This window comes from Corvus brachyrhynchos, unplaced genomic scaffold (assembly GCF_000691975.1).
Source record: "Corvus brachyrhynchos isolate BGI_N302 unplaced genomic scaffold, ASM69197v1 scaffold91, whole genome shotgun sequence".
In the NCBI taxonomy this organism is placed as follows: domain Eukaryota; kingdom Metazoa; phylum Chordata; class Aves; order Passeriformes; family Corvidae; genus Corvus; species Corvus brachyrhynchos.
Genome location: NW_008236442.1, coordinates 3,626,522 through 3,642,078, shown reverse-complemented (window position 1 = coordinate 3,642,078; position 15,557 = coordinate 3,626,522). Strand labels below are relative to the sequence as shown.

The window sequence follows — 15,557 nt, the reverse complement described above, 5'->3', positions numbered from 1 at the left end:
CTCCCAGCTCTCAAATTTTCTGTACCTACCTGAATTTCTGTGTTTGCCAGTGGTCCTCTTCACCTCTTCTCAGGTGAAACTTTCTCTCTTAGCAACTTGTTTGATTTTTTGCTTCCTTTCCAGCTATGAGACAGAGGGTAACACAAACAGCACACCATCCCATGTAACCTCCCTTTGCAAGGAAGCGCACTTGCTTCTGTTTGACCTCAGAGCAACAACTGCTGAAGTCAATGACTGTCACTAAGTGGCTGAGAGTGATAGCTGTGCCAAACCACATTTATTTGATATTTATCCCTCTTCAATTTTGGATTTTTTTTCTCCACCAAGACCGTCGCACCAGCTCCCTGCCTCTGCTGGCCCTCCCTGGGGTGACATCAAGCAGTGAGGACCATCCAGGTAAGCTGCTGGCCCCGTGCATGCAGATACTGCCTCCCTGATAGAGAATTATATCCTTTAAACTAGCAAGAAAAAGTGTTTTGTTTTTCTTTTTACTTCTGCTTTTTTGAAGCACTGCCATCAAACCCTGAGGTTTGTGTTTCATTGTTCTGTGTGTCCTTTCAAACCAAGTGAGTTCAGAGCAAGCCTTTATATGTACAAGTTATCATCCATCAGGTCTGATGTGGCTCTGCCCGTGTCATCTCAAGACTGAAAGGACATGACACACAGCTCTTTCAGTGATGAGCATGTGATACATTAAACAGACAGGTAGCAAGAGCAGTGCATGGGATAGCGAATGGCAGGGGGAGCAGCCAGGCGTTCTTTGGTGCTTTCGCTGCACTGATACACAAAGATGCCTCGGGGGAAATTAAAAAGTTACAGGTCCTAAACTGCTACAGTTTTCCACACAGTTTAGCATTAACCCTTGGGATTCCTTGTCACAGGGGCGTGAGGCAGAGGGCCATTGCCAGGATGGATTGGTACAAATGCCAGTGTCGAGTAGAGCCACAGGCTCCCTCGTCCTTTGCTTGTAAGATGTGGATGAGCCCTTTCAATTCTCCTTCTCTTTCAGTGGCATCTCCCCCTAAACAGTTGCTCCAAGAGCTGCTTTGGATTACCTGCACTTCTGCAGTCCCTGTCCAGCAGAACAGAGCACCTCTAAAATCCTCTGTCCTTTATCAAAAATAGGCTTAGAGCCCTTGTATGCCTCTATATTAAATCTAATTTCAGAAGTATGCAGGGAAACTGCAGACTCCTCTTCTCCAGGACTGCAAGATGCTGGTTTGTGCCTAAAGCCAATGAAGAGAAACAGAGGTCAGGGGACATACTGCAAATGCAAGTCTTGGTATCACTGCTCCTCCCTATTAACCAGAGGGATCTGGGGCTGGCATCAGTGGAAAGTAAGTGATTTACTTTCTGCTTTCATGAATTTAGACACTGTAGTCAGCCATCTGAATCACCCAACTCCAAAAAGAAAAAGAAAAAAGAAATTCCATGCGAGTATTGAGACTATCTTTAATACAAACATGGGTGAATGATCCCAGTCTTCTTCTGCAACAGCCAAGGCGAGTCCCAGCTTCCCCATGTGAGGAAGAAAGTTGCTACTTCATACTATTTAAAAATGGCACATTGTGGGGGTGTACCTTTAGCAGCCTCTGCCTAACAGTCTAACACTGAATAATCTGAGATTTCTTCATCATGATACACTTATTTTTCCCTTCAAGTTCACTTCAGTGGTTGATTTCTATATGTTAAAAACACAGACATATGTGGACATCTGAAGTTGAATACAGGCTCTTAAAAGAGAGTTGGAAAGTTTGACCCTCTTCACATCTCTAATTGTAATTTAGTTTTCTTTTTATATTGTCATTTAACAGTAATCATAAATAGTATCAGTGGTATGTAATATATTTTTAAAGCCTATTTGGCTACATCTATTTGTTCCAAACTCTCAAACTACTGCTGTTCCACCCAGCAACAAACTATAATAGAAAAAAAAAAAAAACTGCTAGCCACCTTTTTTTTTTTTTCTGCTGGTCTAGCACAATCTATTTCTTCAGACACTTTGTGCAAACATTAAATTGATAAAAGACATAATGTAGATGGACCCACAGCTGAAATGAAGGTAATTGCATAAAAATGAAATGGAGACCTATAATTGTACACTGCTTTAGCCTCTCCCGCAGTGTTTTCTGGAAGCAAGGATCTCGCTTGTCATAGCAAGTTGCTTGTTACAGTGATTGCATGAAGACTTGATCTAGCTGTACAAGACAAGTATAACATTACTGAAAGGGAGCTTTTCAAACTAAGAGTCTGACACTAAAATGTACTGTATTTTCCAAGATGTAGTATGCTTTAACAAACAGAAGAGTCCCTGAGTGACAGCTTTTGTTACCCTTTTGTTTGATGGTGCTGTATTGAAAAATTCAGGTTATGTCTATGCCTTTCTATTTCTGGTTTTGATTTCTCTTCAACGGCACTTCAAGAATAAAAATTGACTCAAAGTATGAATAGTAGAAGTCAGTGGATACAGTAAATGTTAGTCTGGCATTTACTGATTACTTCTGTCAGACTTTTTGCAGTCTCGCTCTTGAATGCTTAAATGCATTCAGTGGGCCATTGTATTGTTGCAGAATTGGGGAACTCAACAGATATATTGTTAATTAACAATATGTCTAGTTTAGATTTTTGGGCAGATTTTGAAAGTGGAAAATAATAGTTATTGTTGCCTAAGCCTTTTGATCTGATCCATGTGTATCCAAAGGCCCAGCCTGGGGGTAGCTCTCAGTGCGGACACACAGGATCCATTTGTAATATTGGCACCTGAATAAAAGCTGAGGCTTGTGTTTTTTGGACTCAGAAATAAATTATTGTCCAATAAATCCAATGCATAAGCAGGACATCGCTTCCTCCTGAGCCCTGCTGCTTCAATTAGCACAACTTTTCCTGGTGATGGTTTGTTATTGAATGGAAGTGCAGGCAAACTTGTGGAATGTCATTGATTCGTAAACACTGGAAAACAGTCATTACTGTACAAGTAAGGACATCCAAAATACATGAGTTTTCACATTCTGGATTGAAGAGGCTGGCCAAGAAGTCAGAGAGGGAAAAAAACCCCTTTATTTGCTTATTCTGGGGGGAAAACCATCAATAAATCATCACAGATGGGCAAACCCAGACATGCATAGCCCAGGATGCTGATTTCCTCTGACCAAAGGCACAACCTCAGGGGAGAATTGCTGTGCTTTGCACTGCTGGGTCACACCCAGCAGAGCCACTGCCTCTTCTGCCCTTCCCATCTCACCTGCGGCTTTCCTTTATCTTAATGCTCACAAAACCTGACAGTTATAGGTTTCTGAGACTCCTCTCTGTGCCACTTCTCTCTTACTGCCTCCATCCCATCGTTCACTCCCTGCCCAAGGCCAACCTGTAAACTCTCCAGGACAGGGAAACTCCACATTTCCATCACAGTAGACTTTGTTGTCATTAAGACTTCAAAATCAAGGCAATACCTCTGCCACACAACTTTAAAGCAGTGACTTAAAATGAAAATGATAGCCTAGTTTTTATGCTTACCTTATCCCAAGGTCTTACTCTACTAACCTCTACCCAGATTTTCTGCTTCTACATATTTCGCCAGGTAAAAATTATCTAAAATGGCATGAGACCCTACTACGAGCAGAAATTTAAATGAATTGCTCACTCATTCTGTAAGTAAATTGAGTCATAGAAATCACAGAAAGATTAGTTTGGAAGGGACTTCTAGAATCACATTGTTTGGCCTCTGTCAGAAACCTGCAGTAAGAGCAGGTTGCTGGGGTCCATGCCCAGGTGAGCTCTTCACACAACCACAACCTTGCTGGGGTCTGCTCTGGTGCTTTACACCTCCCATGATGAGAAATTCATTCCCTAGGCAGCTCCAGCTGCCCTTGCTGCAGCTTCTGACTGTGCCCTCCTTTTTTCTCTGCACACTGCTGGGAGGAGTTGGGGTGTGGCTTCTCCGTCACCCTGGCTCTGGAGGGGAGCACAGCATCCAGCACCCTTCTTTGCCTTCTCCTCCAGGCCAACCAAGCCCAGCTACCTCAGCCTCTGCTCACACAGAAGGTCTTCCAGACCCCTCACCACTTCAGTAGCCTTCAATGGGCTTGTGCCAGATGCCACTTAGCCCTCAAATCCTTGCTTCCCCCCTCTTCAGGCCTTATGGTTCCCCTGTTTTTTCACTTACCCTGCAATCCATCCATCCCATCCACACTTCCTCCTCTCGGCCGCAAGGATACTGGGGGAACAACTACAGTCTCATCAAGGTTTCACTCTCTGTGAGCCTTTCCTTGGCTTTTCTTTAATATATGTCAGAAGTCAAAGGTACCTAAAACCCAAGAGATGTGCAGGGTCTCTCTTCAGGCTCCTTGCAGCTGAGTGTAAACAAACCACTTTAGAGCACTTACTTACTGATCTTCTCAGAAAGTAGCATTTGCAAAACTGAGGTGTTTGTAAAGATTGATTTTCTGTATATAGCTCAAGAGCAAGCATATCACAAGATTTAAGTAAGATAAAAAGTGAGGCTGTGCTTGATGTGAGGTGCAGGAGTTAATCAGCTGTAGATAAGAACTGATGAGGTTTTATCATCCCTGCCATGGAGTGAATGACTGCGTTTCTTGGCCTCTTGATCACTTCAGAGAGTGAGTGAAACTATATATCAACCCGTGTTTATCTGTGCCTGAGAAGTTCTTCAGGAATAAATTGAACTCAGAACTCTTCTTAACCTTTCCCGTAGTTGGGGCTTAAAATTAAGCTCTCCCTCTGGTTTTTGAGCTGCCTCTCTGGCACGCTGACAGCATGTGAAGTATCCCATCTCCTAGTTGACTTCCAGGCCAACAACGTAAGTGGGGATGAAGTTATGAAATAAGGAATCTGGATGCTAAACAGAGACCATCTGGCTTTCTTTGCTACAAGATTATGAGCCACAGTGAGCTGGCACATCTGCATCCAGATACCGCCCACGTGCACATTGTTGGCTGTTAATTTAGGGACACAAAGTTGCAGCTGAAAAATAACAAGATAATTGTTTTGCCTTCTTTTATGTCACAAATTGAAGTTAGGATATCAAACTCAAAATCGATGTCAACTGAGGCAATAGTTCTGTTTTCTTTCCAAACCTAATCCCACGAACTGGAAGTGAATTATTACTTAGCCTCTGAGTCCTCTGGGTTTGAGAGAAAACCTTAGAAGGCAAATTCACAAATACCTTTGCTATGAATAAGCCTCTGTAAAGGGACTGAAATCACTAGGTACGAAGGGTTAGGCCTTGGAAGTAAACAACTGTAGGTTTGAAAATTCTGCATATGTTATTCTTTCAGATCTCTGCCTTGGTATCACAGTCTTTTTTTTCCCTAATCCCACCAGCTAACCAGCTTACAAATGAAAAACACACAGATGAAAAGCCTATGAAAGGTATTGTTATGAGTTCTGTCGCAGAATTCAGCATCACAGACGCTTCATCAAAGGGTACCAAAAATGAGAAGAAATTGTCAGATGCAAGCAGATCATCCATTGCTTCCCTGGAGAAATGCAGAGAATTCACTTACATTGAAGATGATGCATCAGTACATCAGAGAGACAGTGATGGTATGTTTTATAAAACAGATCACATTTGAGCTGATTTCTAAATAATGCCCACTGCAAAAGAACTATGTATAACCAACTCGAAATTAAATGTTGAACAGGAGGTTCAAGAACATCGCCAAAAGCAATGTTAAGTTGCCCTGCAGACATTTGTGTGATAGATGAGAATTTCTAGAAGATGATCTTAAATTGTCAGTGATATTAAAGTCATAGAAGAGGAGCTTAGAGCCTATTGTGCCACAGAGCATTTGTACTTTAGTAATGAGTGTTTGCACAGAGGCACCAGTGTCAGTGTCAGATAAATGCTATTCCTGCTTATTCCAGTGGATGTTGAAAAAAGGCTCTGTGAAGCATTTTAGAAGTTTCTTTTGAGTGCCTTTCACAATAATGGATTGGTGTGTTATATCCAATGGAGCTGGCATCTATCGTGCATATCATTTAACAATTCCTAAATTGAGCATTTCTAAATACAGATCAACACAATAAAGTGCCATGTTCTGCAGGAATCCTTAACATCTCTATTGTGTCACTGATCCTCATAAAAGGGATGTCTCTGATATATCTATTGGAATACACTTAATTTCAAGGAAGGATCTGAAGTATTTATTTTATTTAGGGGACTTGTCCTCTTGTCCAGATACTCCCTGTTTGTGAGTTTGAGGACTATCTCAACCGTTACTGGCACACAGGTGTGTCCCATGTGATGCAAATAACAGATTTCATACTCCTTAAAAAAGCTGAACATGAAGGAAATTAACAACAAAAAAAAACCCCAATCTGTGCTTAATTAATAATGTTAAGGGCTGGATAGAAGCCAAGAAAACCAAAGGAAGCCAGATTTGTGGTTGTCACTGCATACTCAGCTCACTCCACTCTGACAACTTACTGCTTATTCCACATAGACGAGGCCAAATCCTGTTTGCTGGTGCTTGGAGAACCTCTGAAGGCAGAGCAATAGATGAGGAAATTGGTGATTATTTTGTTCCCTGTGCTCAGACAAGAGCAAATCCAAAACTCATTGGTTTCTCCAAGGATGACCACCAAGTCTCCAGCAAGCTTTGGACCAGGGTTGTTCTGAGCCTCATCTGTGTGGGCAGATGCCAGCAAACAAGAGCAGGAAAGATTAGAGATGAGGCATGCTAGAAAAATTATTATAAATTCTTCTTTTGTGCTAATTAATCTACTAATGTAGAGAACAAGAGTTGAGGTCATTGTTCTCACTGAGATAAACATTGTAAAGCCGTTTGGCAAACAGCAGGGAAAACAGAGGGGAAAACAAGAGATTGCATCTTCTTTTATGCAGTTTGTGGCTAATTTATTTTCAAATATATAAATGAATGCATAGGAATGGATGTCTAATTGCTAATATCTATTATTTATATACATTACCCCACTTAAAACAGGACCAAAAAGCCTCACGCATGCAGATTTTTTGAAATGTGTTACATCCATTATCACAGTTCATGGTGTGTGCTCTGATGGGAATTTAAAAGCATCTTTACTGCACATCACAGAGTCGGTGCTGAAACATTACTTTATTATTAAAATCTTGTGCTTTTTGTGTGCTCTCTTTCCTGGATGAAGCCCTACGAATCATATCTATTCTTTCCAGATTACATAAGCACCATTATGGTTAACACATTCAAGAAAAAAAAACCTGTTATTAAAAAAATGGATCTTTGGAGAGGGAGAAAAAAAATTGCCAAATCCTTAATTAAGACATAATTTTGAATTCTGTCTCTCACATCTATGTATAGGAAGGAAATTTCAAAAACATAAGAGATCTAAAAAGAATTGTCTTAATTACACCAAGGACTACTGGATAAAATGATTACATTTTCTACACTGTAAATTTCATACAATTAAATGCAGTGGTGTCACCTTATTAAATGTTTCAATTTTATAATTATTTCAGTTCATTTAGCTAGAAAAAAATATAAGAATGAATTTACTAAGTATCACTGAAATCTAGTCATTCTTATTCAACAGAACTGACTTAGAAGTTAGTTGTGCTTGTCTGAACCTAAATAGATTTTGACATATTTAAATAAGTATTAAAATTGATAACATTGGTGATGATATGCCACTTAGAAAGAAGTTCAATCATATGCTATTTATTCTTGCTTCCTGCTTTAACTGCCGTTGTTTTTTTTTTCTTAATAAAGAAGCTGGAATGTTTTTTTTTTAATTTTGTTTTTCATCAAGAAAGCTTTCTAAAAAAAAAAAAAAAAAAGAGCATAATTCTGGAAACTTCCTGGCAGTGAACTTAATGTTACGTGAGATAGAAAATGCCACAACAGAACCAATGCAGTTGAATGAGTTCACAGTTAGTCATCCTAGGGCAAGAAATGTGGTTATAACCATATGCTTTCCTGAAAGAACCAATGAAAAGACATTCATATTGTTGAAGGCATTTTTCCTTTCCAAAAACAAGAAGGGAAAAAAAAAAAAGGAAAGGTCTGGGTCTGTGCTCCAACTGGATTCACACAGTTGGAATCTCACACCTGCTGCACCCGAGCAGCCTCCCCAGATGCTGGAGGCTGAGGGATGGGGAGTTAATTAGTTGATTTTTGGAGGGCACAAACATAGCACAGAGTTTTAGTCATGGTGACCAAGTTTTCAGGAATATTCACTGGCTCCAGACACACATCCTACATGATCTATTTTCCAAACTTTTGACTCCTTTGAAAAATTGACATTTGTGAACAAAAAAATGAGAACCACATTTAGTGGGTAGTTGGCAGGACCCTGAGCTGAGACTCGACCAGCACACTGCCCTCTCTGAATGCTCTTCTCCGGACCTGCTCTCCCTTCCTGTCCTTGGTGGTCATTAAACTTTTTTAGTGTAAACTCTTGTGAAAATGAAAATAAACTGCAGCGTCACCTGTGCTGGCGTCGTGGTTTAAATCCTGGGCAGCAACCCAGCCCCATGCAACCCCTCACTCACTGCCCCTCTGCAGAATGGGGGAGTCAGAAGGGTAAAAGGAAGAAAACTCATGGATTGAGATAAATACAGTTTAATAGGACAGAAAAGTAAGAAAATAATAATAATAATAATAATAGTGATAAAATAATTAGAATACACAAACATTGCAATTGCTCACCACTCACCAACTGATGCCCAGTCAGTTTTCAAGCAGAAACTCATGCTTGTTTTCTCCCTAATTTAAATTGATGCCATATGGTCTGCCATATCCCTCTGGCTAGTTAGGGTCAGCTGTCCTGGCTGTGTCCCCTCCCAGGTCCTTGTGCCTCTCCAGCCTCCTTGCTGTCCGAGCATGAGAAGATAAAATTTGGTTTAAAGGGCTTGTTCTTCTGGATGTCACTGCCACAGGATATTTTCATTCAAATTATTTTCATGCAGCTGTTGCTTTTCCAGAGCAAACAAAATAGAAAATAAACTTTTCACTTGTCTCTATAGAAGTAGTTATCATCAGTGTATTTTTAGCTCACCCCTCTCACTTCTGTGTAGCTACACTGGCCTAAAACTGGGTAATCTCAGCTCACCCTTGTTCTTACATCTCCCTGCTTTTCCTTTCTCTTAGATGAATGCGCAACACTTATCCTGGCCTGCTTGTTCTGCCAGTTTTGGGACTTTCTTATAATGCTGCCTGATACCTGTGAACATTGGCTGACAGATACCTGTTGTCCATCCAATAGATATTACCAGACCTCCGACGAAGACCATGGCAACAACGACTGCAACTGTGACTGTGACATTGATTGCAGCCTCTTTGAGTCCTGCCACGAGACTGGGGAGTGCCTGGAACTCGCCATGGAGATTTCGGAAGTCTGCTATCGCTAATAGGAAAATAATTGACAAAATTCCTCAAAACAACCTGACAAATTACAAAGGAGGTTTTGGTTTGTTTTTTTTTTTAAATATTAATCATAACCAGAGGTTTTGCCCATGAGGACTATGTGCATCTTGCTGCTCCCTCCCTGGAGGTCTCTATATCTGTACCATTCTGGTGGCATGATATCACAAACTGCTGAAGCCAATAAAGGACAAAAAAAGGTCTTCTCTGCCATAGATGACAACAGAATTCCTAAGTGCCAAGCATGCTCGCTGCTTTAGCCACTGTAAATCCAAGGCTTTTATAAACCTTTAATTCCTTTAAACACGGATTTCCCCATTCATAAACACAGAACAAATTACGATATTATTTTAGGACTGATATATATATTAGTTCATCTTCCTAATGGATTCATACCTAAACATGTATTACACATTGTTGGTTATTATAAATAATTTATGATATAGCATCATTTTATAATTAAAAATTTATTTATTCAATCTCTTGAAACACTCTTATATGCCAGTATAGGTAGAAAAAAAAATTAAATGAATTAGAAACCATGCTACTGGTAATTACAGCAAATGTCACTAAAAATCTCCAGCAAATTTTGTGGAGGAAGCATTTTCATGGGGTAGTGCAATTCAACAGTGTATTAATGTGCTGGCCCACGGTTATGTAATAACAGGTTATGCCTATTGTTCATTAGTTATAGGAAAGGGCTCCTTAAGTGTAATTAGCCTAAATGGGAATTGACTGCAGACTTCCAGAGGAGAATTACCCCGTGGATAGCCAGTAACTCCTTTGCTTGATTTTCATTTGTAAGACTTCTGCAAGAAACAGAATATTGCCACCTATTCTAGCGCAAACAGGCATCTCCACCTGTGCACCAAAGATTACAAAACGACAGTATCTATCCTGGTTGTGCTTTCAAACTCCCTCTGTCTCTTTTCTGATGGCAGGTCTGATTGATAAAAAGGAAATACATGTTGCACATTACACATGACAATGAAAGCATGTAAATTCTGCTGCCTGAGGGTGCAGAACACAGGTATTAAGCACAGAGAAAAATACAGAGTTGCTTGCTCCCATTCGGTATTTATAGACTAACACCAAAATCAGTGTTTGCTTTGTATAAGCACTAAAATTTCTCCCAAACCCCCCACTGATCTCAGTGCAGAAGTGCCTGTGGAATCCCAAACAAGGATCCTGGGCAAGATACTGGGATATTAAGCATTTCTAAAATAATTGAAGCCACTTGCTTATTAATCAGAGTAGTCCTGATGCACGAATATTTAATAGGAAAAAAATAATAATGAGATTTTCCTTTCTTTCTGTAAAACTCACATTTTCAAAAAATCAGAAAGTAAGAAGTAGAACCACTAACAACCTTTGTCCAGGTGTCTTACAAAACCTAGTGACCAGAAGACAGCAAACCTCAGCAATGCAGTGAGCAGCCCAGAACACCTCGTTTCAGTGCTCCTTCCAGGACATTGGTGGGGAATAGAAGAGATTTGTTTATCTTACATTGTCACATCATGAGCTATAGTCACCTAAAGGAAAAAAATCATTAGTCCTTCATCACCACACCAGTACCAGCCTGCTGGCTGTGTCTGGACCCGAACCCCAAAGCACAGCCCACTGCCCTCCAGGAGGCACTGGTTTGGGTCACCCACCCCAGGATGGGCAATGCTGAGTTTTAATGCTTCAATTTGCATTCTCCCACAGACTTTTGATCTTAAATCTTCCAAAGCTAAGCTAAACTCTCACTGCTACATACCAGGCCACGGACGCTTGCATCATTCCATCCTTTCTACCACATGTTGTCCTTGACAAAGTGGCATTTGAGTATTTGTGAATAAAAACTCTGACCCGAGGCATTTAGGAGTCAGAAAAGCAGAAAGCTTGTTCCACATACCATTTCCTAGAGAAGTACCAATAAAGATGCACATTGGCAGTCCTTGCTCTTGATGCCACTCTCCAAAAGGGGAGATTTCATGTCCAATGGCTGGAAGGAGCCCAAGAGGGGAAACTAGAGGGTGGCATACCCCAAAATGTTGTCAGTGAGAGAATCAGAGATAGGGAACTCGCCTTTCAAGCCAGGATGTCTTGTTCCAGTTCTGAGTCTGCAAGAAAAAACACATTGGCCACACTGGGATAACTCAGGGCAACTGAAGTCTCATTCAGGTGTGGAACTGTACCGGGGACTTTTGGCTGAAATGTGGAATTTTTTTCAACTCTTTTCCTAGGAATCATTATTCAAAGATTTTTCGTGTTGCAATCCATAAATTAAGGCCTACTGAGGTCATGTCTACTATAGGACACAGGTAAGGTCAAAGACAGAATTACAATGGTCACAGGTATAGCCATGATTAGACAGGATGTCCCAGCTGCTGTTGTAGTGAACGGTGGTGTATTAAATAACACAGCAACATCTCCCTCCCTGAGGTGTACAATGGCACATTGCTCAGTTCCCTGCTTTAGGAAGTAGGTTTTTTGAGACCTTTTTAAGCAATGAAACCTTGAAAAACATGTTTTTTTCATACAACACAGTAGAATCAGCAGCTTATGATAACTTTGTTTTCTCTCATAAAGTTGTTAATTCCAACATTGAACATTTAATTATATTGATACCAGAGAAAGTCAATCAGACTTTTCCATTAACTATTCCAGAAACTGTGTTTCCTCTTTGAAATGCCATCCTATTCCCAAACTAAACTGACTTCCTGGTGCAGAAAAATACCCATTTATCAGATCTGAACATGGGTAGATACTCCAGTGAAACCGAAACATTTGGAACAATTCGGGGCTGTCTCTGTATCTTTTATTTACTGGGAAGGAAGGTCTGGGTGCTTGAGTAGGAGGCGTTTGGGTGGATGGCTGTTGGGAACATGTTGGACTCAGCTGTGCTCCCGGGGAGATGTCAGCGTGTGAAACCAGCTCCTGAGAACAACAAATAGAAGTTCCCATTTTGCAAACGGGAACATCGCTCCGACACGACGCCTCTCCCCAGCACCAGAAATGCGCTGACAGATTGCTTGGGGGAAGAGAGAGACAGAGAGAATAACGGAGAGCTGCATTGCTACCTTCCACAGGAAAGGACCATGGGATGCTGTCTAAGGATCTCCTCTTGGAAATGACCCAGCAGTCTCATCCTTGAGACAAAAATGTCTTTTCACCTCCTTTCACTCTGTTCTCAGAACACAATATGGATTAGGATGTAAACTTTAGAGGAATTGATGTTTGCTAAATATTGGAAAAGCCTCTGGGGGCTTGCAAAAGTTTAAAGATGAGTTATCTCAGAGGATATTAAGTTGTCTGACTGACCATGAGCCCTTCCATAATGTCGTTCCGGTGCCTTACTCTCCATGTACAATATGAGTCCCATGTACACCCCCAAGTATAGGAATGGAACATATTATATTACCTCATTCAACTTTCCTCTGCTTCCTAAAGCACTTTGATCATTCATACTCTCTCAAGCAATCATCAACCTCTTCCAAATGTCCAGACAATGCACAATTCTGCCTTAACTCCAATGCTGCTTAGGGATTCAGGCTGAGTGCTACAGCTGAGCTCTAGAAGACTTTGGTTCTCAGGAAGAAAGCAAAATACAGGAACAATTAAGATGTTTGCAATTGTATTTCTCCTGTTATGCTTGTACAGTATCAAGAAAAGTTCAGTAGTGTCGAAACTAAGAATGTATGTATCTATTAAATTTTTCTTTTAATTATATGAAATGGGTGGTTCCATTGCTTTCATCTTTATCTCTTTGGGTTCTCTTAAATGCAAGGTAAGTTTCCTATTATGCAAGAAAATGAGTTTACCAAGCAGACTGGGATTTCCAGGCACTGCTCCACTATAATTCACTGTAACTGAGCATTAATCATGATTAATAATCTATCATTCCTGTGGTTTAGGAAAAAAAAAGGAGGAGTTCATTGAGAAACTGCCCTTTCTCTTAGCATACCTCATATAATTGCACAGTGGAACAATTCTATGGAATTCATTATTCTGCTGGTAATGATCTAGATTTCCTTAACATTGCACATGAATGGGAATCATTGCCATCTGATGGATGTTCCATGGCCTGTGCAAAATGAGTTGGTGGGTGCAAGCCAATTCATAATGGATGTGTGCCCATATCACAAAAAACACCATTATAATTGTACCCTTAGGAAAAATGCCAAGGTCTGAGTGTAAACAGAGCACTTTCTGTCCCAAGAGCTCGTGCTTCCATGGTCAGAGTTGAAGCACAACAGAATGAGCAATGCCGAACTGCATCTGCTGCCTCTGTAAAGGGCTTCACTCTCCTGAGGTAGCACTTGGCATCTTGGATGCTCGGTAAAATTAAAAGAAAACTCACTCTGAAGGGCCACACTTGTGTCTCTTCCTCCCACAGTCACTACAGTCATCATGGGGGCTGTGCAAGTATAAAATGGAGTGGAGACGGTCATTGTTACAGTCCATAATTTGTCCTCTTTCTAAGTGTATCCAGAAAAAAGATATTGTCACTATATGAGAAGAGTCTGTTCACTAATTGTTGTTAGAAATCTGAAAAATCTTTCTATCAGAAAATGCTGAAAGTCACTGGCTTACCATCTCCTAGTGCTTTCCAGTGGGAGACACCATTTCCCTTGTATTGAAGAGGGACCAGAGACTTCCCACAGAGAAGTTCACAGGTCGCTGGAGTACATTGCTTATAAAATGAAGAAAGAAGAATGAAGATATCTCATGGACATCCTATTGGTGGCCTGCATGAACAGAGCAGTTTAAGCAGCAAAGTAATATTGGAAAAGTTTTCTTCCTTATTAGAGAATCCTGCAAATCAACCAGTCATTCACACGCTCACACCACAGTATATTGAAATGACCATGGTACAAAAAGAGGGAAAAAAACCCCACCTTATCCAAATGCATGCAAAAATCACCATCAATGTCATTAAAATGCAGACTCAATTTATATTGCCAGTTTTGCCACGCTTCCTACAAAGTAAAAAATAATGCCAGAGAGCAGTGAAGAAAATATTATTAGATCAACTGTATAAAAAGCATGAATGATTCCATTAGCAAGCACAGCTGAGAAAAGACAGGATTTAAATCAAATCTAAATATGATAAGATTATACAGCCAAAGTGACATGTCCATTTTAGAAAACATACAGAAGAAGCAAAACAAAAGCAGAATTTTGGTTTTATGCTGTAAAACATGTTCCATCTCACACAGCATTTAAAAACCTGATGGAAGCATCCTGTCAGCTCCTCAATTTTATACTGCATTTGTTCTAGGTGAGTCACAAATGTGCAGATAATTTAGAAGAACACCCTTCATCTCTGTTGCAGTATATTTGCATCATTCTTTCCTTCAGAGAGTCACTGTGCTGCATCACTTGATACAGTCATCACACAAACCCTTCTAATGGAACAGCAAAGCTGCCCACAGAACCATAATTCTACTTCATAAAAGCTTTTGGGGTATTGTAACCTGGTGTTGCTCCATGTGGAGAGTGAAGCAAAATGTACCAAATTTTGGTGTTAAATGGGACAGCCAATAGTTTTAAATAAAATGATCAGGTTTTCTAAGGAGTTCTCTTCTGGAACAGGAGAGTTCAGCCTCCGCTTCACAAGGCTTTCAATCAAAAATACAGCTGGAAAAATCTTTCTCCAATAAGCATTTTTTGGATACTACTGTGTCAAACAAAGTCTCCCATATATGTGTATGGAGATAGAGCTAGAGAGAGAGAGGTAGAGGATTAAGAAGCAGAAGGAGATGGGTATCTTTGGGCAATGTAATTGAGAGCAGTTGTTTCTCACTTGTGGTCTCCAATTGCTCTGTGAAGTTTTCTCTTGTCGGGGTAATCCTTGTGATTTCTGCTGCGCCAGAGGCAAATGAGCCATGGGATGAAAGCAGGATGAGCCTTTGCCCCAGGTCCCAAAGGTTTCTGCTTCCTCCTGTGCTGCTCACTCCTGTTCTTGTTTACATCCAGGTGGTCTCTCTCATATAAGTTTTGCTTGTAAGGGATTTCCCCACAGTTCAAAATCAGGAGTGGAGAAGGACACACATCAGTATTCATCTTCTCAAAGATATAATCAAATATTAATCCATTTTAAACCCCTTGTTTTACTATGCATTTCAATTTTTCCTGTAATCTATAACCTGTACACACCATAAAGTCATCACTGAGAGGGGAAGCTGGAAAAAT

General features: G+C 40.5%; 1 protein-coding gene across 1 annotated transcript; it reads left to right on the top strand.

Moving 5' to 3' along the window:
* The first annotated feature begins 206 nt into the window (after positions 1–206).
* Positions 207–13,091, top strand: LOC108449871. The gene is made up of 3 exons (XM_017747228.1): positions 207–396; positions 5,341–5,562; positions 9,105–13,091. The coding sequence occupies exons 1-3, from the start codon at positions 231–233 to the stop codon at positions 9,362–9,364; spliced, it is 648 nt and encodes a 215-aa protein (XP_017602717.1). The 5' UTR covers positions 207–230; the 3' UTR covers positions 9,365–13,091.
* Positions 13,092–15,557: the final 2,466 nt, after the last annotated feature.

Excerpts from the sequence above, each read along its gene's own strand:
- LOC108449871 (XM_017747228.1), top strand. The coding sequence starts at position 231 with ATGACTGTCACTAAGTGGCTGAGAGTGATAGCTGTGCCAAACCACATT. Across the intron at positions 397-5,340 it reads AAGCAGTGAGGACCATCCAG|CTAACCAGCTTACAAATGAA; the intron begins GTAAGCTGCTGG and ends TAATCCCACCAG. Across the intron at positions 5,563-9,104 it reads ACATCAGAGAGACAGTGATG|ATGAATGCGCAACACTTATC; the intron begins GTATGTTTTATA and ends CCTTTCTCTTAG.